This window comes from Dipodomys ordii, unplaced genomic scaffold (assembly GCF_000151885.1).
Source record: "Dipodomys ordii isolate 6190 unplaced genomic scaffold, Dord_2.0 Scaffold95, whole genome shotgun sequence".
Taxonomy (NCBI): domain Eukaryota; kingdom Metazoa; phylum Chordata; class Mammalia; order Rodentia; family Heteromyidae; genus Dipodomys; species Dipodomys ordii.
Window position 1 is genome coordinate 4,256,040 of NW_012267311.1, and position 23,987 is coordinate 4,280,026.

General features: G+C 47.1%; 3 protein-coding genes across 5 annotated transcripts in view; 1 reads left to right on the top strand and 2 right to left on the bottom strand.

Annotated features, from left to right (window-relative positions):
• Nucleotides 1-5,441, bottom strand: part of Tln1 (talin 1) — a 36,888-nt gene extending 31,447 nt beyond the window's left edge. For both annotated transcript variants that reach the window (XM_013026609.1, XM_013026607.1), the window contains exon 1: nucleotides 5,183-5,441. The gene's annotated coding sequence lies outside the window, so the exon portion shown is untranslated. The remainder of the gene's footprint in view (nucleotides 1-5,182) is intronic.
• A 263-nt stretch (nucleotides 5,442-5,704) lies between these two features.
• On the top strand, nucleotides 5,705-8,836 carry Creb3 (cAMP responsive element binding protein 3). 2 transcript variants are annotated; one of them, XM_013026612.1, is made up of 10 exons: nucleotides 5,705-5,807; nucleotides 5,906-6,067; nucleotides 6,158-6,305; nucleotides 6,383-6,450; nucleotides 6,567-6,656; nucleotides 6,978-7,084; nucleotides 7,174-7,242; nucleotides 7,871-7,955; nucleotides 8,052-8,136; nucleotides 8,230-8,836. In XM_013026612.1, exons 2-10 carry the CDS (start codon nucleotides 5,906-5,908, stop codon nucleotides 8,562-8,564), a joined length of 1,149 nt encoding a protein of 382 aa, XP_012882066.1. In that variant the 5' UTR covers nucleotides 5,705-5,807; the 3' UTR covers nucleotides 8,565-8,836. The 2 variants fall into 2 exon arrangements, with proteins under 2 accessions (XP_012882066.1, XP_012882065.1); XM_013026611.1 differs by having other exon boundaries at nucleotides 5,706-5,807; nucleotides 6,146-6,305.
• Nucleotides 8,837-8,938: 102 nt separating this feature from the next.
• Gba2 (glucosidase, beta (bile acid) 2) lies at nucleotides 8,939-23,958 on the bottom strand. Its single transcript, XM_013026610.1, has 17 exons — nucleotides 23,259-23,958; nucleotides 17,417-17,508; nucleotides 17,116-17,231; nucleotides 13,407-13,625; nucleotides 12,861-13,100; nucleotides 12,558-12,660; nucleotides 12,246-12,399; nucleotides 12,036-12,161; nucleotides 11,675-11,847; nucleotides 11,342-11,446; nucleotides 11,019-11,126; nucleotides 10,779-10,930; nucleotides 10,569-10,675; nucleotides 10,287-10,429; nucleotides 9,776-9,891; nucleotides 9,501-9,692; nucleotides 8,939-9,235 (listed from the first exon to the last, which is right to left on the bottom strand). The coding sequence occupies exons 1-17, from the start codon at nucleotides 23,591-23,593 to the stop codon at nucleotides 8,957-8,959; spliced, it is 2,760 nt and encodes a 919-aa protein (XP_012882064.1). The 5' UTR covers nucleotides 23,594-23,958; the 3' UTR covers nucleotides 8,939-8,956.
• Between the last annotated feature and the right edge of the window lie 29 nt (nucleotides 23,959-23,987).

A 23,987-nucleotide genomic window follows, 5' to 3' on the forward strand; every position in this document is an offset into this window, starting at 1 on the left:
TTGGCTGACCTAATACTAGCTGTTCTGGCCATTCAGGTCTACTTCTGCCCTAGCTTTCCTCCAATCTGAGAGGCAGGACATTTTCCCTAGGAGCTGAGAGCTGTATCTAGCTTCCTGGCAGTCAAAGAATCTCTGTTGAAAAGGATCTCAGAAATTAGCCAACTCTTTGGAAAAATGGATCCTGGGAGAAGAGAGTTTCAAGGTAGGTCAGAGTCCAGTCCTTCTAACTCAGTCCTTGTTCTTTCCAAGTAATAAAGTTGGTACTCGGCCTTGCTCCTAATTCTCTCTCCTTTTCAGCAAGTCCTTCTTAGACTGCCCTCCACCTTGGCTATCTCCCGACAATGTTGTCAGTATAGCTCAGCATATGTAGGTCTTATCCCACTCCTGACATGACCCCTTAGTACGCTGGAGGAGCCACTGCAGGCGGCAGGTAGCACACAGGCCTCAAGAGGCCAAGTCTGCCCAGCAGCTGATAATGTGACCCAGTGTGACACAAGGATCAGGCATCTCTTAACTAAGAGAATGGGTAAACCCAGGTGACCCACTGCCTTCTAGCACACTGCTAGCTCAAGGTGGGGTGGGGGGTGGGGGCAGGGAGAGCAGGACTGAGGAAATTTGGGATAGAGGTAGGGTATCAGGATACAGAAGGCATTTAAGAACTGAAAAAATAGGAAGGAAGAAGTGAAGTGGTCCTGTGAGGTAAGGTAGGTAAAGTGGGGAGTTCTAGGAAAAATAGGAGGGAGATGTCGGAAAGATCTGGATCTTTCTGGCCATTTCTAACATGAACAGTCTACAATCTCAGAAGAACCACAGCTCATTCTCTATCTTTATTCCAAATGAGAGGACCCTCCCAGTTTATCCAGTTCTAGCTCTCTACTCCCTCCCCATTCCTAGAGTACTTCTCCCATTAGTGGAACAGACCTGGCTGTGGGCTGCTGACCACAGAAGAGCAAGAGCTGAAGCGCCAGTGAAGCCAAAAAGTCAGAGGATCTAGAACAGGACTGAAAGGATCCTTTACCCTAAGCTGAAATGCCATGTCTTCCCCCCATTTCCTCCGGACATATGGACACCCACTTCTTCCTCAGAAACTTCTGGTGAGACCCCGATAACCCAATAAGAGAGCTGAGTCATACCTACCCTAACTCTCAGGCTGGTCCTGAGTGGCCATTAGTTACTGGGGTGGTGGTGGTGTAGGGAAATATGGAATTGATTAATTGATCAGTAAATTGGAGATTATGATGGCATAGAAGGCCTCTGGAAGTATGTAAGTAGAAGCTGATTCCTGCCCAAGCCTAAGAACAGGGCTCCCCTTCCATCATGTTTTCTGGAACAGCAACAACACCCCCCCCCAAATCCCCCTCCCAGGGAACTCCTCCTCCCTCAATACATTCCTGAGATGCATTCCGGAGGAGTTGGGCAATTGGAGGGGGGGTGGGGTGGGAATAGAGGACAGCAGGTCAAATCCCAGCAAGGAATGGAATGTAAACTTATTGGAACTAAGGAATTTGGGGGTACACCGAGAATACAGTCAGTGCAGATACCCACAAAGGAAACTGCAGGAAGATAGGGAGTTACAGAGAGGGATAAAGAGCAAGAGAAAAAGCTGAAGACAGTGAGAATGTAAGAGGGTTGGGGGAATAACACTCAGTCTGTTACCAAATTTGGCCTCTGAGTCCGCAACCGCGGAGGGGAGGGGGGTGGAGTTGTGGGTGAGACTGACATATCCGGCCTCAGGCTGCTGGAGGCTCATTTAGGGCTGGACTGGGCAGCTGAAGAGTCGGACCTGACTTCCTCCAACACAGCCTCTGCACATCCCATGTACACCCATTCTCTCCTATGCTCCCCAGCCTGTACCCAGAGCTCTTTCCCACAAAGCTACCTACACTGTCTCTATGTAGTTTACCTTCAATCTCACAACCAGTATGCAGATGGATCTTCCAGAGACCCCATCCCACTCACACAGCTTTCCCACAAATAGAACTTCATCACAATCACATTAGGTTTCAAGATCTAGGCCTTCAACCTCTCTCCTTCCATTATGTACACATTTTCCCTCCATTCTCCCAGCCAGCATTCCTTGAGGAACTTCTGTGGGAAAGGCCCTGAGCCAAAGTTTTGGTGGGATGGAAACCAATATGAGTAAGCCGGCCTTTGCCTTCAGGGGGCTGCCAGTCCCCCAGCGGGAATGCACAGTTTGTGTAGGAGCCCACATGTGGGCTCAGGAGAGGTTCTTTTATGTTCGGGAAGTGGGACCAAAAACTGTGTATGAAGGGTGTCATTTGAGGTTAGGATTTAAAAAAAAAGATAATAAAAGCCATATTATCTGTCCTTTATTTACTATATGTTGATTGCATTGTATACATAATTTCAGTTAATTTTATAACAACTCTGCAAGGTAAGTATTGTTTTCATTTTTATAGATCAGTAGACCAAGGGTCAAGAAAGTGAAATACTTGTTCAAAGTACTTGTCCAAGCAATCAGTTGTGAAAGCCAGGATCCGAACCCAGGTCTCTCTGACTCAAGCTCAAGCTCCTTCCATTATGCCAGCCAGAGATAAGTCAAAGGTATCATTCTAGGCTGAGAGGTTAGCACAAGCAAAGGTGAAGAAGCAGGAAATCATGAAGGCACACTCAAGGAAGTGAGTAGGCAGGCTGATTGAAGCACAGGATACCTGCAGGCGATGGAAAGGCACAGGAGGCATAGAGAAGAATATGAGGAATTTGACCTATTTGAGAGCAACAGGAGACTGAGCAGAGAAGGGACACATAACCAGAAATGGACTATAGGAAAATAACTTTGAAGATGGGTTAGGACACTCTATTAGTAAAAGATGTAATAAAACCAGAATTACAGTGGTAGAGAGGACGCTGTCACTCAGAAAAAAAAAATTAAGAGGTAGAACTGACAAGAATCTGGTGACATTCTGACCTGTCAACCTTCAGGAACTAGAGCAAAAAGTTAGCCTGGGGTCCCATAGCTTCCTATCATCATCAGCCACTCATTAGCTAGGGCAGCTTGAGTTTAGATAACCAACTGGTAACAGGGAAGATTCATGCTGCTATGAGGCTATGGGAAAAAGGCATGGGATATGGCTAATAGCTAGGTAGGGGCATCAGGCAAGGAAAGGGGAAGACAGGGTGTAGAAAAAGACTGAAAAAGATGGTGGTAGGAAAAAATACATATATGATTGTCACTGGATCAGGCTGGGAAAGATGAAGAATGACTACATAAATAGTGACTAAGTCAGGGAATGTTGGAGTGAGGTCAGAGGCCACACTTCAGGCTACAGGGGTTTGGAAAGAGATGGGAATGTGATAAATAGCAAACTAGGTTGAGGTGAAGGATTGATGGACATTGGTAGGGCCTAAGTAATACTGTAGTTGAGGTGGAGGGAAAGATGGCTTGAGTTATATAGTCAGTGGCTGAATCAGGATGGGCAAGAGATAATGCTGTGGTCAGTGACAGGGTCAGGCTGAGAGTGAAAGGGGGTGTGGTCAGTAGCCTGGTTGGGCGTGGGATCAGAAAGACCCAGTTTCCTCTTGGGTCTCATTTCCTCTTTTCTGGTGGGGAATGGGGGAAGGGGACCTACAAGCAGATTAAGAAATAAAAGAAGGCTCAGAGATATACATAGCTGGGGTTAGGGGTATTCAGTAATGACCAAGTAGTATTCCAAGTATATGAGTAGGTAGAAATGGTGAGAGTGCTTTATGGTTGTGGAAAAGCTTGAAGTTGGGTGAGGGTAAATAAGATGGGTGCATGGGAGGCAGGCTGTGGTGGGAGACAGCAAAGAATGTTACATGGGGTAACATGGGGGGAGTTCAAAGCAAGGGACCTATCTATCTATAAGTATGGAGAGTGTGCAATGCAGAGCCAGGATGAGAGTTGGAAAGGAGGGCATAGTATCTAGAGAATATAAGGCAAGATGAAGGGAAATGGGCTAAACTGTAACAGGATTCAGTCATCCCTTCATCCCTGGTTGGCTCCCCTCTTAGTCATCGGTTTCTTCTTCCTGTCTCCTACTTGTGACCTTATAAATCTCCTGCTTACCTTAGGCCTTGTATATTTCCTGGGTTACTGTCCATTTCTCTCCTCCTATCTTGATAATAACTAGTCCAGCTAGTCCAGGAATCCCCTGGCCTCCAATGGTGGTGGCCACAGTAAAAGCCTTGGACTTAAGAGAATGAAATAAACAAACTGGAATCCAAGGAGCCTGAAATTCTAGCTGAAGCCTGGAACATGGGTCTGAAACTGGTTTGTCATTATTCTGGATAAAAGAACCCCCTGTCACCACAGAGGAAAAAGGGACCTCAAAACAAAGGCATTTACTTGTTGCTAACCTCTAAATTTTTACCTGCTCAAGGTCAACTTCTCCGACCTAGACAACAATCCATAAAGTTACCTCTAATTCCCAATATTAACCTGTACTCTTAATTTGTTTCCTGATTCTTTAGAACAGTTTTGGCATTCATCCCTTTCTTTTAGTAGACACCCATACCGAGCTAATTTTCACCTGTAGGACCACACCATATCCAAGCTTTAACCCTAATATTGGCCCCTCAGCTCTGAAGCTCATTTGTAACTAGATTCCAAACATCTCTTCAGTTTATCCTCAATACTGACCATGACAGTGGACTGAAACCCCTAAAATGACTTCTAACCTAATTCCTTCCTTAACCTAGTCATGTACATTTTTACTCACGCTAGCCACTTACTCAGAAAACAAGTGATTTAAATGCCAAACTAAACCTATTCTAAACGTCTGTCTAAACGTCACCTACACAAAACGGACCTGACACAACTCAAGGTTTAGCCTAACTTCTAGAGTGACCCAACACAACCTAATCCCAAACTTACCCAAAGCTTTGCGAACTTACAGACCCGCTATCAGCTAACCCCAAAGCCTACCCCCGCCCTGTGCCTCACTCCATCTCATTTCTCGCCCTCCCCAAAACCTGTCCCAGGCGGAGAACTGCTCCCAGAAAAGGGCTTGGGCTTGCTTCTCCCCAGATGGCCTGCTTAGCTCCAGGCCTCAGTCGAGACACACTGGACCCTGACCTTTCAAACGGAACTCAAAACAGAACACGCAGGAGAGTCGGGGACCCCGCCCGCCCGCCCGCCCGCCTCCCGGGCCGGGCCCCACGGCCCCACCCCGAGGCTCCAGCTCGGCCGGGTCAGGCCTACCTGCGCTGCCCGGCTCTGTGCCCCGCCCGCTGGCCCGCTATCCCGCTCGCTCTCAGGGTCGTTCTCCGGCTCCGACCTCGCACTCCCTTCGACACTCTCGGTCACTTCCGTCCCGGGATCGTCCCCCACCCGCGGGCGGCGCCCTGGGCCCGCGCACTAGGACCGTGGAGAATGCAGGAAGCTGCTATGGCCCCGGCTCTCGGCGCTCGGGAGCCCGCCGAAGACTCGCAGCCCCTCCCCGGCAGGAAGCCAGGGTGCGGCGAATCCGGAGTCAAGCCCGCACGACGCCCGAGTTCCCTTTCAGGCTCTTAATTCTTCCTTTTTCTAGCTCGGGGCGCAGGCGGAACCGGATCCCCCCCGAATCCCCGCCCTGGGGGTGGCGAGGAGGCCACAGGGACATCCCCGTCATTTGCATAGCCTCCGGGACGTGGCGCCAAAAGGCTCCGAGGCCACTTCCGGAGTCGGCACGGACTACAAGTCCCAAAATGCCACGGGGCCGGGAGCGTCACTTCTGTTGTGTTGGAGGCTGAGAAAAATCCTGGCTAGGAGGTAGCTCCGGCTGCTGAGCCTCCGCTAGGCCCCCGGCGGGGCAGGCCCCCCCCACCTCTCCGAAGAGGGAACCGAGGTGAGGGGAGATGGACACTTAGACCGAGGGTCGTGCCTGGGAGTCGGAGGCTGAGCCCTGTGAAGGCTTGAACGCGTTTCTGCTCCTCCTTTCCATAGATGTCCCAAATGGAGATGACATTGGATTCTGATGACCAGGACCTGCTGGGCTTCCTGCTGGAGGAAAGCGGAGGTTTGTGGGCTGTGCCTGACCAGGCCGTGGAGGCTCCATCCGATGCGGCCGTGGAGGCTCCGCGGGACTGGGCGCTGTCACCTTCTGAGGTGGGTGGGCCTTCCGAGTGGGGAAGCTCGCCGATCGGTGAGATTGGGGAGATGAATCAAGGCCTGTGAATTTGTTAGAACTCCGTGCAGGCTCTGAGCGACTGGGAGGTAGAGGATTTGCTGAATTGCCTTCTGAGCCCCCAAACATCTTCGGACGTTCTCAGCTCTTCCGACTCATCTCCAGTCCACCACGATCACACCTACTCCCTCCCACAGGAACATGTCTCCACAGATCTAGGTAAGTCTAAAATAAGTGAAATTTTTGGGGAAGGCCATAGCTGACGGGCCTGACTAGTCCTACTTTCCCCTTTGCAGACAGTGGCAGGTGCGGAAAGGAGGAGGCCTGGATGACGCCACAGCAGGTAGAGGAGCCAGCAGAGCAGGTACTTGATTTGGTCTTTAGGATTATTCATTCCCACATGACATGGGTGGAGCCAGGAATCCTAATTCCTCTCTGAATCCGACGCAACTCTACTACTCACTTCCCCATTACTCCCAGGAGATTGCTGGGCTGATGCTGACTGAGGAGGAGAAGAGCCTTTTGGAGAAGGAGGGGCTTATTCTGCCCGGGACACTTCCTCTCACTAAAGTAAGGCTCTCTATGGTGAAGCAAAGGCTGGAGGGAGATTGAGCTCCAAGTAGGTTCATATCATGTCAGTTACTTGGAAAAGGACCTAGATTGGGAAATTTGCCAAATTTGTTGCTAATAGGAAACTAGGTAGGTCAGTATGCTAGTGTGGCTTGCATGTGTTGAAACACTTGGTTTTTGGAGCACTCAAAGAGAAGCTGAATGTCTCTTCATCAGGGAAGCTGTAAAAGGAATTTCTGCATTGGGAAGATTGAGTACAAGTCACCTTCTGATTGCTTCATCCAATTTCCTGATACCCCTTTTGTCTCCATTTTCTCTCAGATGGAGGAACAAATTCTAAAAAGAGTGCGAAGGAAGATTCGAAACAAGAGATCTGCTCAAGAGAGTCGCAGAAAGAAGAAGGTGTATGTAGGGGGTTTAGAGAGAAGGTAGGAAAGGGAGAAGGAAAAAGAATTACTTGGAAACATTAAGTTTTCAAAGGGCTATAACCCCTATAAACCTGTTATCTATCACTCAGGGTTTTGAAATACACAGCCCAGAATCAGGAGCTACAGAACAAAGTACAGCATCTAGAGGAACAGAATCTGTAAGCAGCCCTCCAAATCTTCCCCTTTAATGTCTTTAATCCTCCTTTAATCCTGCTTACTCTTGATTTCTAACTGGGTAGCTCCAAATGTAAGGTCTGGTACTTGGTTCTTACTGAGTCTGTGATTCCAAGAAGCTCATAGTAATGGGGAGTAAGTTTATAAGCAGCTAAATGTTTAGTACCAAGAAAGAGAAAGGGCAACAAAGAAATACCTCATGGAGCAGGTAGGGTGAGAACAGTAAGAGTGCTGGGTGAGGAAAGCATTTGGGTTAGAGAATATAATAGTTGGATTTGGCTGGAACTCTAACACAAGATGAGTTGGGCCAGAAGATGGGAAATGGAGTACCTGGTGAGGAGTTTATGCATAGATGATCAAGCATTGGAGAACTATTGAAGGAGAACTACAAAGGAGTTTAAGACAGGATAGAGAACTTACTTTTGTTTTGTTTTAATGAGGAACTTCAAGTATTCTGTCCACAGTGAAAAGTAATCATTTGCAGAAATGGGAAAGTAAGAAACTGAATCCACTGCACTGATGGAGCAGGTGGCATTAACATGGGGGGTTCATTGTGGTTCAGGATGCCAGGTTGGGGGATAAGGCCTAACCACTGTCCCTTTCTTTCTTTAGGTCCCTTCTAGATCAGTTGAGGAAACTCCAGGCCATGTTGATTGAGATATCAAACAAAACCAGCAGTACCAGCAGCTGTGTCTTGGTGAGGATGGTAATGGGAGGAGAGATCTTTATAGGTCGTCAGGACTGGGGTATGATCTAGAGCCTTTCTTCATCTCCTTTTTTCCCTGTACTCTAGGTCCTACTGTTCTCCTTCTGCCTCCTTTTTGTACCTGCTATGTACTCTTCAGACACAAGGGGGAGCCTTCCAGCTGAGAATGCTGGTAAGACTTAAGGATACCTTTAAGGCATGGGTTAGGGGAGAATCAGTCCTGCGCTCTTTCTTGATTGTCTCCTGACAATTCTTGTCTCCTCAGTGTTGTCCCGTCAACTTCGTTCCCTGCCCAGTGAGGACCTTTACCAAATGGAGATGCCTACCCTGCAGTCAGAGGTACCAAAGGACAGCACAAGCCAGTTGCTGTACAGCTCAGATCATGTGTTCCAAGCCCCTGGCAACCTCTGCCTGCTGTACTACATGCCTGAAGCTCCTCAGGCTGCACTTCCCCTGCAGTGGAGGGGGAGTGACCTCTTCTCAGAGTCCCCCTGGCCAGGTCCCATTCTTCTCTTGCAGGCAAATGTCACAAAAAATGGTGAAGGGCTCCTCACCTATAGCCCCTCATCAGTCATCTTGCAGGGAAGATACTCAGGTTAGATATAAGGATATGAGGAATCAACAAGAGCCTGGGGGACTCCATCTGTGTTCAATGAATGGCGGAAGAGGGCTAGTCTTTGCTTCTATGCCATTAGGATGCCTGAGGGCTCAAAACACACTACACTTGCTACTGGCTTTATGGATTTTTTTATTTGTATTTGTGTGTCTATTGCCCTATGAATGGCGGCACCTGGGGAAATCAAATGACTGAATATTTCATGCAGTGAGGGAAGGGGATGGAAAGAAATAAATAAGTGATTCTGATTCCTGGATCACCCTCAGCCCCTCTTTACTGGCACAGTTGGGTGGGGCGAAGGGAAGGGGCATGATTGTCCTGGAGGCTCAGGGCTGCAGGAGTTTGGGGGGTGGGGTTTAAAGGAGAAATACCAGGTTCATTCTGGACTTAAGTTTGCCAAGGCTCCCTTTGGTCCACATTTAGGCCTTGGGCTTAATCCCTTGCTCTGTTCAATTATTGGCCTTCCATCTTTTTTCTGCTGCTGCTGTTGCAAGGCCAGCTGCATAGCCCAGATGCTCAGTGGCCGCATATAGGCCAGTGAACGGAAGACTCGCTGCTGGCAGTATGCCTCTGGAGTCTGGAAAGCCAGGCCTAGACGTTCCCACACAGTGCGATAGCAGCCTTCAGCTGTCTGGAAGCCCTCCCAAGTCAAGCCCTGTGGGGAGAGACGGAGGTCAGAGATATAAATAAGCATCACTACTTCAACTGGAACGATAGACATAGTAAGGTCTTTGCTCTCAGGGAGCTCTTCGCTGGTAGGGGATAGAAACTTGATTATAGACAGAAATTTGAAGTAGGAGGTGGAATGCATACCAGGGAAAAAAAGGTTAAGGCTTTATGGATGGATAAGATGGCACTGAAGAAGTTTGGTAGCTGAGGAAGGTACAAATGATAAGGAGATGGGGAAGGAAGTACATTACCTCTTGGATCATGGTGGCTGCCAATCCATAGACCACACCCACCCAGACTTCATCAGACTGCACACTGGATCTATCAGGGACACCATGTGGCTGCATCCCATTCACAGCCCCCATGGCTCCCCCGGCAAAGGCCTGGACATTGAGCTCAAAGATGGTTTGGAGAGCACGGACCACATGTGGAATAGGAAATACCTGAAGGAACCAAGGGCAAAGACAGAGATTTATTCCCGTGCACTTCCAACCTTTGGGGAGACCCCACCTTTCTGGTTCCTCACCTCAGTGTCCCCTTCTCCTAGTCCACAGGCCCTCAGGAACCACTGTCCAGCACATTGGTCAGACATGACGCTACGAGACTGAGGATGAGAGCTGCTATCATAGTTGTAATAGCGGCCTGGAGTAGAGGAAGGTCAAAGTAAGGCTCTTGGTGTCCCTAAGACTGTAAGCTCTTTTACTCAGAACTGGGTGCTGATGGCTCATGCCTATAATCATAGCTACTCGGGAGGATGAGATCTGAGGATTGTGGCTCAAAGCCAGCCTAGGTAGGAAAGTCTATGAGACTATTACCTCCAATAAACCAACCCTTCCTAAAAAGACAAAAGTAGAGCTTTGGTTCAAGTGGTAATACTAGCCTTGAGCAAAAGAATCTAAGGGACAGGACAGTGCCCATGCCCTGAGTTCAAGCCCCAGGACTGGCGCGCGCGCACACGCACGGATGCACGCACGCGCACGCGCACACACACACACACACACACACACACACACACTCCTTAGAGTCTCCCAACTCACCATTCCATAGAAGTCTTTCATAGGCTTCTTGGCCTCTGTTAAGAATGGAAGAAAACTTATCCCGGACATCCTGTGCTCCACACAGAACAGCCATCTGGACCATCACAGCCACAGCTGCCAGCCACAGCCCTCCACAGTAAGCACTAATCAGGGGTAGGAATTTTAAGGGTCAGATGGAAGCTCCAGCCACTCCCACGCACTCTAACAGACAATAAGTCATTCTCTCGAGCACTACCTTCCCTTAGTGCTCACCTGAGACCTGGAAATCCTTACCCCTCTTACCTGGGGCCTGTGGTAACCCATCCATCATAGGTCTGGTCTGCATAGCCTCCATTCTCAATGAGTCCATCTTGGTCCTTGTCAAACTTCATTTCAGACTCCATCACAGCCTAGAGAGGGACAGAGACACTGAAGACCTGAGTACTAAGAGTAGCCAATGGGGTCTCCTCAGACACTGGTCATGCCTAGGAACATTGCACATGAATCCCTTACTAGACACACAGGCCACATGTCCTTCAGGAAGTCTTGGTCACCCGTCAGGTAATAGTCCCGATACACCTGCAGCACAAACTTCAGGTTCAGGTCCTTCCAGTCAGCAGTATCATGAATCAAGTATGCATTGACTCGGAGCCAGGGCTCATCATCTGTAGGAAGGGAAGGCACCTGGTTCATCCACATTGGTGGACAGGGTACAGGTCAAGAAAGCTGACCTTGAGGTAGAGAGACCTTCACCTGGGTCCCCGATGTCATGGGGGATGACATTTCTTCTTTTCACAGGTGCTATCACTCCACTCATCAGGTACCGTCGCCGAGTCAAGTCCTCCCTGAGGGTTGCCAGAGCTGAGGGAACAGACCATAGAAGCGGGTAGAGAAAGACAGGAAATGGGCAGGCTTAGGGTAGAGCACAGAGCTGTGTATGCGTTGTGACCCCAGAGGGGAATCAACAAGAAGCATGCAGATGTCTGGAAAAGGATAATAGACATAACCTTGGGGCCACAAAGCTTCAGGGGCAAGGGGAGCTTAAGAGGGCAGAGCAATATGAATGTTAATCTCACCTATGTCATACTGTAAGCTGAGCTCTAGTTTGGGCCAGAGCATGACGAGGGCAAAAGAAGCATAAAAGTGGACATCGTATGTGTTGTACATGCGATACTCCTGGCCTGGAAAAACGAAAGAGATGCTGCTGCCAGGCTCCTGCTTCCTCTTCATAGCTTTCCCCCCCACCCAAGTTGGAGGTGGGGTGCTGTCACCAGTCCACAGTTGCCACCTGCCCCCTCCAGTACCCTGGGGTAAGCAAATCTGTCATCTTCCTGATAGTAGGACATTTACTGGTTTCAGGAGTATGGCATTCCATCCCTCTCTCCCCCCTGCCTACCAGCAGCCCATACCCTCAAGATAGCCAAATCGACCATAGTGCTGGAGGATGGGGCGAAGCTGATGCAGACTTCCTCCCAGCTCCTCTGGTAGGGAGTCGTCAGGGACTTCCAGCCATACTGTGCCACCATCGGCCAGGAAGTACAATTCATTGAACAGTGCAGACTTGTACCATGCAGGCAAGGATCTGTGGATTCAGAAGGAAGGAATGGACCTATGTGAGTATAGACCTCCCAAGATAGAAAGGGTCCTGGGGTTCAGTGGAATGGAGAACACCAAGTGAATCCCAGCCCAGCCCTATTGACTTGATAAACAGTGGATCAGAGACTCCTTAGGAATGAGTGCCCAGGACGAAGGAAAAGAATTCCACTGCACCTGTCATCCAATACTGGGTTTTGCCAAGCTGAGATCCTGTTTTCCCAGTCTGTATAACGGCAGAGGGCATAGTGGCTGAGAGCAGGGGCTGCATCACCATCTTGGCCAAAGAATCTTGTGTACCATCTGCAAGAGGGCAAGAAGGGATGAAAATACTTGCTCCAGGTCAGAGCCTCAAAACCTTGAACTGTTATACTTTCTTGGTCTCACCTGTAGTGGACTTGGCCCCTAGCTCCAAACATGATCCTGGGCATATCCCAAGCCAGCGAAAACTCTAGGCAGCATCGACCTCGAGGTGGTAGCTTGCTGGAAACACATACAGCCCCAGCAATGCCTGCTCCTTTCTGTGAAGGGGTGCTTTGGCCTGAGAAGCACAGAGGAATGAAGACAGGCACTCTACCTCCTCAGGACTAGAGCTCCCTAACTTGTGAACTGGCCTATTCATGATCAGGTCTCCCACCCCTGGTCCTTAGACAGGGACAACCTTTTTTCCCAACAACTCCCAGTCAGACCCCCCATCACCAGCAGGGGAGTCCAGCTGTCCATCCTCAAGTAGGTCCTGCCACACCTGCTGCCCAGTGCTGTCAGGGTCAAAGGCCGTGATGTGGGTTACCGTGGTATCTGCCTGTTAAGGGACAAAAGACTGACGTACACTCAATTCAGACTAGCTTTCCAGCTCCTCTTAGTGCACCCCCTGAATTCTAGATGCTGAAGGACTCTAATGAGGAGGCACTCAGGAGTTTAATGAAGAGACTATGATGGGGTCGTAGGAGAGCTTGGGGTTGGACAGAGTTTAAAGCTCAGAGGGATAGGCTCTTCCATTACCGTGAGTCGTGCAGCCACAGCCATGGTGTAGGGATTTGGCAGAGTTGGATGATGTAGCAGCAGTCCCTTTACAGTCTCTCCATCCCGCTCCAGACAGAAGGGTTCATTCCACAGACCGCCTGGGGCATCGTCTCCACCCCCCAGTCCATTCCGCATGGAGAACATAATGGATACGTCCAGAGCTTCATCTCCTTCATTTTCTACATCCCATACAAAGACTCCTACAGGCAGGCTGCTGTCCTGGGGGCAAAAGATTGGACTCAGATGGTCCTAGATATAGCCTCTCTTGATCCCACTCTTTGCCAAGATCAGTCCTAGACACAGAAGACCTGAATCAAATACTCCTCAATATGTACCTCCCTTGTTCCCAAATATATTGCCTACCATAGGACATGGAAGACTAGATCTAATTAGACAGTGGTCCTAGAAAGCCAGTGTGATATTTATGGTGCCAACACCTCCCTTGAATAGGTGGGTAGAATTTGGGGCAGAGGTGGATCTGGGGGAGGGAAGACAATAAAGCCAACACAGAAAGAGGTGCCTCACCTGATAGTCATGGGGCAAGATGGGTGTGATCTGACGGCAAGTGAGGGTGACATTCTGACCAGGAAGCTGATAAACAGTCCAGGCTCGGGGATAGAGGGCGTGGTAGAAAGCAAAGTGTCCACACAGGCCCCAGTTCCAGCTGCGTAGGACACTTGGGCGCTCCAGGGACAGAACTTGCTGGTACACAGTCCGTCCCTCCCGACGCAAACACACTGTGAACTTGATCAAGAGGGCAGACAGGCTGGAACAAGTAACCCACAGGCACTACACACCATCCTCTCTTTCTTCAAAGCAGCTCCTCCCTTTCTAGAGCCTATGATTGGAACCATAAATCTCCAGTCTCATGTCATCCACATGCTCCAAGCTTAGCAAGCACACACACACACAAGTCCTGCTGTCTTTCCTCAACCTAGCTGCCAGACTGCATCTCCCTTCACTGCTATGGTCTCTGTGTCCTAATCTGCTGTCTCTGCTTTTTTTTTTTTTTTTTTCATTCTTGGGGTTGAACTCAACCTTGCATTTATTAAGCAAGTGCTCTACCACTTGAGCCATGCCCTGAAACCATGATCCTTCTACTAAGCAGGGTCTCCAGTACTTTTTGATTGAGATTAAATCTCACTAACTTCAAAATGTCTGGTATGGCTTCTAACTGCAGTCCCCTAATCTCTGCCTCCTAAATTAGCTGGGATTACAGGTGGGAATCACTATACTGGATTTGCCCCTTATCTGGGTAGCAGAATCCTTTCCCTCTTCCCCCTCCTTTTTCCCTCTTTCCTACTCTTCCCTCTCTCTCTCCCTCTCTCCCTCACTCTCTCTGTCTTCCCCCGTCCCCCCCCCCCCCCCCCCCCCGCCTATGGCGGTAGGGGGTGGCTCAGGACCTCCTAGCCAGGCACTCTACTACTTGAGCCATTCTGCCAGACCAAATATGATTTTTTTTGGGTCCAGTCATGGGGCCTGAACTGTGGGCCTGGGCTCTGTCCCTCAGCTCTTCAGCTCAAGGCTAGCACTCTACCACTTGGGCCACAGTGCCACTTCTGGCTTTTTTCTTTTTGCTTATGTGGTGCTGAGGAATCGAACCCAGGGCCTCATGCATGCAAGGCAAGCGCTCTACCACTGAGCCACCTTCTCGGCCCCAAATATGATGTTTTTGTTTGGTCTTTTTTTGGTCTTCTCTTTTTTGGTACTGGGGATCAAACCCAGGACCTTGCACTTAGTAGTGCTTTGCCACTGAACTGTACATCCCAGCCTCAAAGTTGATATTTTTGATAGACAAATCAAGGCATGTCACTGACTCCCATGGCTTTCAGACTAAAGCCTGAACTCTCTCATCTGGCTTTCAAACCGCTTCTTGATATGGTTTCTATCTCTTCAAGTGCCATTTTGCTGGTTACATTAAATATTACTCTCTCTCTCTCTCCCTTTTTTTTTTTTGTCAGTTGTAGGGTTTGAACTCGGGGCCTGGGCACTGTTCCTGAGCTCTTTCACTCAAGTCTAGTGCTCTACCACTTGAGCTACAGTGCCACTTCCGTTGTCTGGTGGTAAATTGGAGATAAGAATCTCATGGAATTCCCTGCCCAGGCTGGCTTTGAACCATTATTCTCAGATCTCAGCCTCCTGAGTAGCTAGGATTATAGCATGAGCCACCAGTGTCCTGCTTACTCATTTTTTAAACACACTACATGTCCTCCTTAATGCCTCTTTGCCCTACTCATTCTTCATTCTGAGATTCCGCTCATCCTTCAAATGCCAACCTGCTTTTTTCTCTCTAGTTATTCCAGTAGCCCCCTACCCTGTTATTCTAGCATTTGGTGTATTATGTCAGAGTATATTGCCATTCTGTTTCTCTAATTGACTCATGGTTACTTTTAAGGCTACTTTCTAACTTATTGAAGAGGTGCTCTGCAGAGGTGGCAGGTATGTGAAATAAGCCACGCCTCTATAACATTGTCTTTTTCCAGTATATGGTCTCAATTTAGCAGTGACCTGGCCTCTTGTCCACATTTCCCTAATTTCCTCCCATTTCCCCAGTAAAATCTAAAGTTCTAGAGAGTAGCAGCTATGAGGAATTAGTATATCTTTACTTAGTTGAAATCATGTTTTCTATTTTATGCCTGTTTTTTTTTTTTGGATATAATTCCTTCCTTCATTTCCTGTTGTTTTGGAGGACAGGATCTTGCTGTATTTGGGCTGACCTTGAACTTGAGATTCAACTCCCTAGGTGCTGTGATTATAGATTTAGGCCACCAAACAGAGCCATACAATAACTTTTTGCATTCTTGGAGCAGTACATAATGGTTAAGTACCTTGTTGTTAAACTAATGGTACACATAATGGTTAAGACCTCAGACCTTTTTCCCATAGAGAAAAATGGTTATGAATTCCAACCCTTCCTTTTACCAATCATGTGACATTAGGCAAGTAACTAGCATTCTCTGGGGATTAAGCTTCCTTATCTGTAAAATGAGCATAATGGTACTTACTTTGTAGAATTGTTTTTAATATTAAATAAAAAGCTTATCACAGTGCCTAGACATATTAAGCATGAAATAATTACTTTAACTGCAGAGTCATGATTCTGGAAGGCATTCGCCTTGAAATACCCAAGGGATGAGACAGAGTTCTTAAGAGTTCTGGGCAGAGCCAGTAAACCTGAATTGGGAAGGGCAGCGTCACCAGTAGGACTTAACATCTGCTAGTCATTTTTCCTTTGAAGATGAGCTGAAAGCTGGAGGCATCTCTCAGATACTCAGCAGATAACATGAAAAGGAGGTCATAATAAAAGAAGCTATAATGAAAACCAGGTCATATATACAACTTAAGGCCCAGATGTGATGTAGGAGCAGAAGGGGAAAAAAAATTGAAGCTTCAGAAAAGGGAAGAGACAGACATGGTGGTAAATGCTTATAGTCCCAGCCATTTGTGAGGCAGGGATCAGGAGGATCAAGGGCTGGCCCCCCAAAAAAAGTTAGTGAGACTATATTTTAACAAACAAGCCAGAGGTGGAAGTAACCATCTATTTCCAGCCAAGAGGTGGTGTAGGTAGGAGGACTACTGCAGTCCAAGACTGGCCCTGGGCAAAAAGAAGACCCTATCTGAAAAATATCTAGTGCTAAAAAAGGACTAGGAATGTGGTGGCTTAAGTGGTAGAGTACCTGCCTAGCAAGCTGAAAGATCTGAGTTCAAACCACAGTGCCACCAAAATTAAAAGAATAAGAAAAAGGTAGTCTAGAAAGCTAAACTTGGGAGAGGAGAGACTTCTTGGGCTCTAAGAAGAAATCTTCAGAGAAATGATCCCCATATAGGAACTGACCTTTGACTAAAGTTTGCAAGTCAAGGGTGAGGAGGACTGGCTACACTTTTTTCTTTCTTTTCTTTAAAAAAAAAAAAAACTCCATGACTTTTGTTTTCCCTATGACTTTGGTTTATTTTCCTTTCTTGGTCCTGTCAGTATTCTTTCAACCAGTTAAATGACCTCTGTGGTAGGTAGATATTGCCTTAGATAAGAGAGTTGATAAGGGGCATTTACTATACAATGATAGAATGGGCTCTGTGTCTTAATCCTATTATATATCCTAGCGTAGAGCTGGACACACAGAAAGCATCTGAAAGTATTTATTGAATTATATATGTCAACTGTCTTATCTTACATTAGCAATAGAGGACCAGGCCCTTCTTTGCCTGGATTTGTCCTCTACTTCCTAGCTCTTACTTGGTCAGCGATGACTGTCTGGTGCTGATACAGTCCAGGGTTAAGCTGCCAACGACAGAACTGGCCTCTCCAGCCACGGGTAATTGTGCCTCCCCCAATGCCACCCAAGGGACAACCTAAAGAAAATCAGGACAGACAGTGAGGTTTGGGAAGAAAAAAGAAAAGCCATTTTTTCATTTTTAAACCATAAAGATTTCACCAAAAACCAAGGAAATGAAATAATCCAGTTTATAGAAACTATAAGTAACTGTGTAACTAATTGTGCCTAACTCTTCTGCAGGCATAGCTGGGTGAGGCTCACCGTAGATCTGTCTCAGGGGTATGGAATTGATCATGTCAATGAAAGGTTTCTTCTTTTCCACTTGGGTCTTCCGGTACCACCACTTCAAGTACCTGAGGAGCAAGCAGTTGTATGAGTGAAAGGGGGTGAGTGGGCAGACCCTCACAGGCTGTAGTCATTTGTGTTTTTCTCAGCATCCATTTGTGATGCCCCTTCACCCCTACCCACTAAATGTTCCAAGGATGTCAGGTAACAAAAGCACATGTTAGAGATCTTAACTTGGAAACACAAAATGTAGTAAGGACTCACCATCTTGGCTTTCAAGCCTCAATTCTTTTTTTTTTTTTTTCCAGTACTGAGGTTTGAATTCAGGTCTTTATCTTTGCTAGGCTCTACCACTCAAGCCATGTCACTAACCCTTTTTGTGCTGTTTTTATGACAGGATCTTGCTTTATGGCCAGGCTGGCTTGGACAGCGACCTTATCTGCAATTTTCCCACATAGCCAGGGACATATACCACATAGCTATCCACTCATCTGGTTAAGATGGGAGTCTCAGAACTTTTTGCCCAGGCCTGTCTTAAAGTGCGATCATCCAAATGTCCACCTCCCAAGTAACTAGGATTACCAGCTTGACCTTGGAGCCTTGCCTCTCCCCAGCATGATTACTCTACAGTTCAAAGTCCCTTCACCCTCCCAGTTGCTCTTACTGCTCTCAGTGTAGGACTGCCTTTGTTTTTCCTCTTTATTCTTCTCAGAAGGAACTTTATGATCTTTGTTTTCTACCTCCACTACCACCGCTTTGGCTTGGACCTCAAGAGGTTTAGTCTGAGGCATAAGAAGGACCAATTATACTTTCCTGGCCTGTATCTTCCACACCTACCCTCTACCTACCAAACCAGCCTTTATTGCTCAGTTAACAGGTTTTTTTTCTTCTTTTTCTTCCTCTTCCTCTCCTTTCCCTTGCCCCTTCTTCTTTTTTCCAGAAACTTTGGGGGGTTTTTTTTGTTTTAATTTTTTGTTGTTGTTGTTATAAAGGTGATGTACAGAGGGTTACAGTTACATAAGTCAGGTAAAGAGTACATTTCTTTTTGGACAATGTCACCTCTTCCCTTGCTTTCTCCAAGTTTTTCCTTCCCATCCCACCCACAAGTTATATAGTTCATTTTCAATATAGTGTCTAGTGAGTACCACTGCTGCATTTGTTCATCCTTCGTCCCTCCATTTCTGTATCCTCCCTTATGATCCCAAAGACATATAAAGGAACAAACAAGACAAAAAGGAAAGAAAATTAAAACAGCAACAAAAAAAACCTTTTGCTTCTATTTCCTGGAGTTCATTTTGATAAATATTATTTTATATGATCAGATGTACATAGGAGCTTTCTTTTTTTAAAAAATTACTATTTTTCGGGGCTGGGAAGGTGGCTCAGTGGTAGAGTGCTTGCCTTGCATGCATGAGGCCCTGAGTTCGATTCCTCAGCACCACATAAGCAAAATGAAAAAAGCCGGAAGTGGCGCAATGCTCAAGTGGTAGAGTGCTAGCCTTGAGCTGAAGAGCTGAGGGACAGCGCCCAGGCCCAGAGTTCAGGCCCCATGACTGGACCCAAAAAAAAAAAATTACTATTTTTCTTTCTGATTATGAAAGATGAAAATTAGGAGACTATACCAGGAAGAAGAAGAAAAATCATTTCACTCCAAGAGAACTAATGTTTTATATTTTAGGTCATTTCCTCCTAAGTCTTTTGTTTCTTCCTGTCCCTAGTTTAGCATTTAAATTATAAGCTTTTAGATTTTTCTATAAAGAGCAAAGCCTTCTGCAAATCCTAACATCTTCGCATTCTTACCTCCCTCTCTACCCTGGATCCAATAGGTTGGGGCTGTCCAGTAGGTAAATGATTCCATTTCCAAGGCTAGGACTCCTACTCTATCCTGCCTTCTAATCCCTACAAATTCTTACTCAGGATTGGTCACTAAGCAAGGCCTGCTTTGCCTGACTCTTTCCTACTTCTCTCCTCCCTACTTATTTTATTTCCAGTGTTCAGTCACATTGCTTCTACCCAAGTAATTGAGTATAAGTAACCTTATGAGTCTGTTTCCTCATCTACAAAATGTGGATTCCTCTTGCCCTATCTTAATAGAATGACTGAAAGATCAAATGACATAATAGATAAGAAAACCATAAAACAGAAGACCAGTGACAGGTATAATTATGGTATGTACAGTATCTCAATTCCTAGTCAATCACTTCCTTGTTAGTTCAGTGTTCCTCATGTGAGTGTGACCAATTTTTAAGTTCCTTGGGGGAAAGGGCTAGTGACAAAGACTAGTTGACAGTTACCCTCAGCTCTGAGTACAGGCCATGTGGTCAGCAATCCATAAATACTTGCTAAATTGAATGAATGTATAAACACTAGAACACCAAAGCAATGGAAGACAAAGTACAAGAAAGGGGAGTAGAAATGTGATTTAAGAACAGAGGCAAAACATTCTGCAGGTGGGAGAAAGGCCAGGAAGGCAAAGAGTAAGATGATAGGTGGTCATTGTAAGGAGATGTACAAGACACTATGTTGAAAACTAACTTTACAACTTTAGATGGGGAAGGGGGGAAAAAGGGCTGGTAGGGGAAAAACAAAGGAGGGTACAATGCTTGATGGAAATGGACTCATTACCTTGCTCATGTAGCTGTAACCCCTCTGTACAGTATCTTTACAATAAAAAATATATATATAATTAAAAAAAGATGATAGGTGGTGGACAGATGGTTCTCTGCCTGTTTAAGAGAAAGTTGGACTTTGATACTAGAAGCCAGAAAGGATTGGTGGAAGAAAAGACGGTGCAGCCTGGATTAGGGTAGCTAGGGAGAAGCAATACAAGATATGAAAACAAGCAGAACAAAGAACATTCTGAAGAGTGCTTAATTGAAGTGATAAAGTGAAAATTTTAGATTTGTTGAAAAGCCGAGGTCTTTAGCAGAAATTAAGTAGCATTAAGGAAAACGGAATCAAATTTCCACAGTTCAGTCCTGCACTCTATGCAAACTGAGCATGTGTAATGTTTGCTTAATGGTAGTCTCTTTGGAGTCAGATTCCTGAAGTTACCAAGGATCAACTGTATCCATTCTCACAGGGTTGAAGCCCACTGTACTCTGAGATAACACGGTTGATTGACCGATCATATGGTTTTCATTCCCTACTCTTTTTTTTCTTTTCTGGTGCTGGTCCTGGGTCTTGGGCACTGTCTCTGAGCTTCTTTTGTTCAAGGGTGGCACTCTATCACTTAAGCCACAGATCCACTGATAGCTTTTTGGTAGCTCATTGCAGGTAAGAGCTTCACAGACTTTCTTGCCCACGCTGGCTTCAAACTCCGATCCTCAGATCTCAGCCTGCTAAGTAGCTAGGATGGCAGGTGTGAGCCTCTGATGCCCACCCTAGTTCCTTGCTCTTGTTTACTTCAGCCTTCAAAATAAAATTTGGGAATTTTTCTTAAAAACAAAATAAAACAAAGGACTCTCTGGCACAGAACAAACAATAAGTGAACTCTGGCTGAATCCAGAGTAATAATAATAATAAAAGAGCTCTTACCAAGTGGAAGCCTGGAGGACTGTTTTACTGATCAGTTCAGCTTCATCTTACGAGTACTCTCAATCCTGTAATTTAGCAGCTGGCTATTCCTGACCTATTTCACCTCCATCTTTTCAACACTAACTCAAGAATTCTGTTCTAAATTCTTTTTCTTGTCTTACTCTGCTTCTTCCTCAGTGTAGGACTTCATCCCATTCCAAAAGCTGTATGTCAATGACTCCTACTCAATCCTGGTATGGGAAGTCAAGTCAGGGTCCAGGGCTGAGCAAAGCTTCAGGCCTCTGTGACTCAACTCATATTTAGGGGCTAAGAGGTTAGGAGATATATCTAATTTTTCCCCCCATTCCTGGGGCTTGAACTAGGACTTGGGCACTGTCCTGGAGCTTCTTTTGCTCAAGGCTGTAGCACTCTACCACTTGAGCCACAACACCACTTCTGGCTTTTTCTGTTTATATGGTACTGAGGAATCGAACCCAGGGCTTCATGCATGCTAGGCAAGCACTCTACCACTAAGCCACATTCCCAGCTAGATCTACCTAATTTTGACCTCATTGTCCCCCTACATACAACCTACTGTGTTTTCTGAATATACTACAACTCATTTGACCCAAGGCTTTTGCTATTAAGAGTTGGACTGTGTCAGTTTCAAAAGTAACCTTCTCTTAGGCCACCCAGGCACTAGCCAATGAAGTCAAATATCCAGGAAGCACTAGGTCCCTCCCACTGCCCAGAGCTGGGGTTAGCTAAATGAATGACCTTCCCAATCCATCCCACAGCACTGCCTGGGGCAGTGAAGGGTTCACCACTGTAGAAACTGTCAGAATGTTTCCCAATTTTATGCCTCCCTACCCAGCTCTGTGTTTATGTGTGGACTGACTCAGGATGACCTCAGAGTGATGCCTTCTGTCCTTACATCCACCTGTTCCTGTTAATAGGTATGTCTCTTCATTACTAGTCTTTAAACTCAGTGCGAATCCCGAGAATTCTATAGTCCAAGATAAACTGTGGGGGTGTCTATAGGGCCAGAGAGAAGCAAGGGCAGAGTCTGGCACACTATTACCAAGAACTCTGGGGAATCTTGGCAGTGCCTCTTTGGCCAGAAGTCATCACTGGGGGGCATGAAATGTATTTCAGTGATAGAATGCATGTGTCTACCAGAGTTATATCTCTAAGTTATGTCTCCCCCATTTGTTTGAAACAGGGTCTAATGTCAAAATTGGCTCTGAACCCTTGGGCTCAAGCAATCCTCTTGCTTCAGTCTCTTGAGCAGCCAGAACTATAGGTGCATACCCTTTCCCTACTTCATTTTGCTTTTTGTTGTTGTTGTTGGTTGTGGGGCTTGCACTCAGGGCCTGGATACTGTCCTTGAGTTTTTCCGCTCAAGTCTAACATTCCAACACTTTGAGCCACAGTTCTACTTCTGGTTTTCTGGTGGTTAATTGGAGATACTGATCTCATGGACTTTCCTGCCTGGGCTGACTTCGAACCATGATGCTCAGATCTCAGCCTCCTGAGTAGCTTGGATTATAGGCATGAGTCACTGGTGCCCAGCCATCTTTGCTTTTTATATCAAGAGCTGTCTTTCTCAGAATACAGCGTATCTGGGCTAGAAGTGTGGCTCAGTGTAGAGTGAAGCCCTGGATTCGATTCCTCAGTACCATATAAACAGAAAAAACCAAAGTGGTGCTGTGGTTCAAGTGGTAGAGTGCTAGTCTTGAGCAAAAGAAGCTCAGGAACAGTACCCAAGCTCTGAGTTCAAGCCCCAAGACTGGAAAAAAACAAAAAAGAATAGAGTGTACTTTTTGTCACTTTCTTCTTAGGGTTGACTACACAGGGTCTAACCTACTCCTAGAGCTGGCGCTTGAGGAAAGAAACAGAGGAGTGTGGAGACTGTAACACTGTGTACTTAAGATACTGAAAATGAATGTCTCAGTTGCTCAGGGGAATCTGGGTTTAGGAAGTTCCCTGTCTTCAATAAAACACTGTGCCAGTACTGTAGCTGTCAGACTGTCTTTTTCAACCTTGCCACAAAGTAGAGCTGATCCCAAAGGACAGAAAGAAGGAGTCTGGGAGGAAACCTTAAGTGGAAAAGGCTGGCTGCAGGAATAGTAGGGAGAAGAGGCTTGCAAAGAGACGTGACTTGGTCTCATTCTTCAAAAATACACAGGCTTAAAAAATGCTGGGACCAGGACCCACCTGTGTTCCCACCCCCTTTCCCACAGTCTTGGGAAAGCCTTGAACAGGAACAAGGTGAAGCCCACAGCATTCCAGATCTACTTACCTCAAGCCCATGCCCAAATGCTTTATCAGGTTGCTTAAGGAGATGTCCCTTGCTTGAAGGGGTTTCCTTTTCTCTGTAAACTCGTGAGCCAAGCAGATGCGCCAGCCATAGGGAGGCACTTGGTAGCCTCTAGCTTTGCCCTCATAGGAGGCCATCAGCTGCCCAGTGTCTTCTGGATGGCAGTATCCTGGCTCATGTGGGGGTCGACTGTCATCAGGACTCTCACAGCCTGTAACCTGCACAGCTTCACTGCTTGCGGTCTCTTCAGGATAATAAACCTGTGGATCTCCTTTGGCACAGTTGCTCTGCTCCGAGGCTGGGATGCCAGTTCCCATGTTCGATGATTCCTGGGTCCCCGCGACCTTAATGGCCCCGGGTACCCAGCCCTCTGAAACAAAGTATCTCGCCAATCGAAACCAAATGTGGGCACCAGTTATACTTAGGTGCCGTCCCAGAGGGCCAGGCGCTGGGACAAGATGAGGTGAGCTGGGGTCTCGGGAGAGGCGGGGAATTCTTGCTGCAGCGGAGACGACGACAGCAATGAAGCCTCTCGGGGCTCCTCCACCGTAGTGTCTCCAGAGCCTGGGCGGGAAGGGCTGGGCCTTGTCGTCATTGGGCCTCGGCGATTAGCAAGCCGGGCCTGGGGCCGACCGGCCCCGCGGAGGAGGGAGGAGCCACGGGACCTGTCCTCAACGCCCCGCCCCCGGGACCGGCGCGCGAGGCCCCGCC

What these genes read in the sequence shown, in the direction of transcription:
- Gba2 (XM_013026610.1), bottom strand. Translation starts at nt 23,593, where the DNA reads ATGGGAACTGGCATCCCAGCCTCGGAGCAGAGCAACTGTGCCAAAGGA. An exon ending in AGACAGTCATCGCTGACCAA is followed by an intron (nt 13,626 to 17,115) that starts GTAAGAGCTAGG and finishes CTCTTGATCAAG; the next exon opens with TTCACAGTGTGTTTGCGTCG. An exon ending in AACCCAGTATTGGATGACAG is followed by an intron (nt 11,848 to 12,035) that starts GTGCAGTGGAAT and finishes CTGAATCCACAG; the next exon opens with ATCCTTGCCTGCATGGTACA.
- Creb3 (XM_013026611.1), top strand. Translation starts at nt 5,906, where the DNA reads ATGTCCCAAATGGAGATGACATTGGATTCTGATGACCAGGACCTGCTG. An exon ending in TAGAGGAGCCAGCAGAGCAG is followed by an intron (nt 6,451 to 6,566) that starts GTACTTGATTTG and finishes CATTACTCCCAG; the next exon opens with GAGATTGCTGGGCTGATGCT. An exon ending in GTACCAGCAGCTGTGTCTTG is followed by an intron (nt 7,956 to 8,051) that starts GTGAGGATGGTA and finishes CCTGTACTCTAG; the next exon opens with GTCCTACTGTTCTCCTTCTG.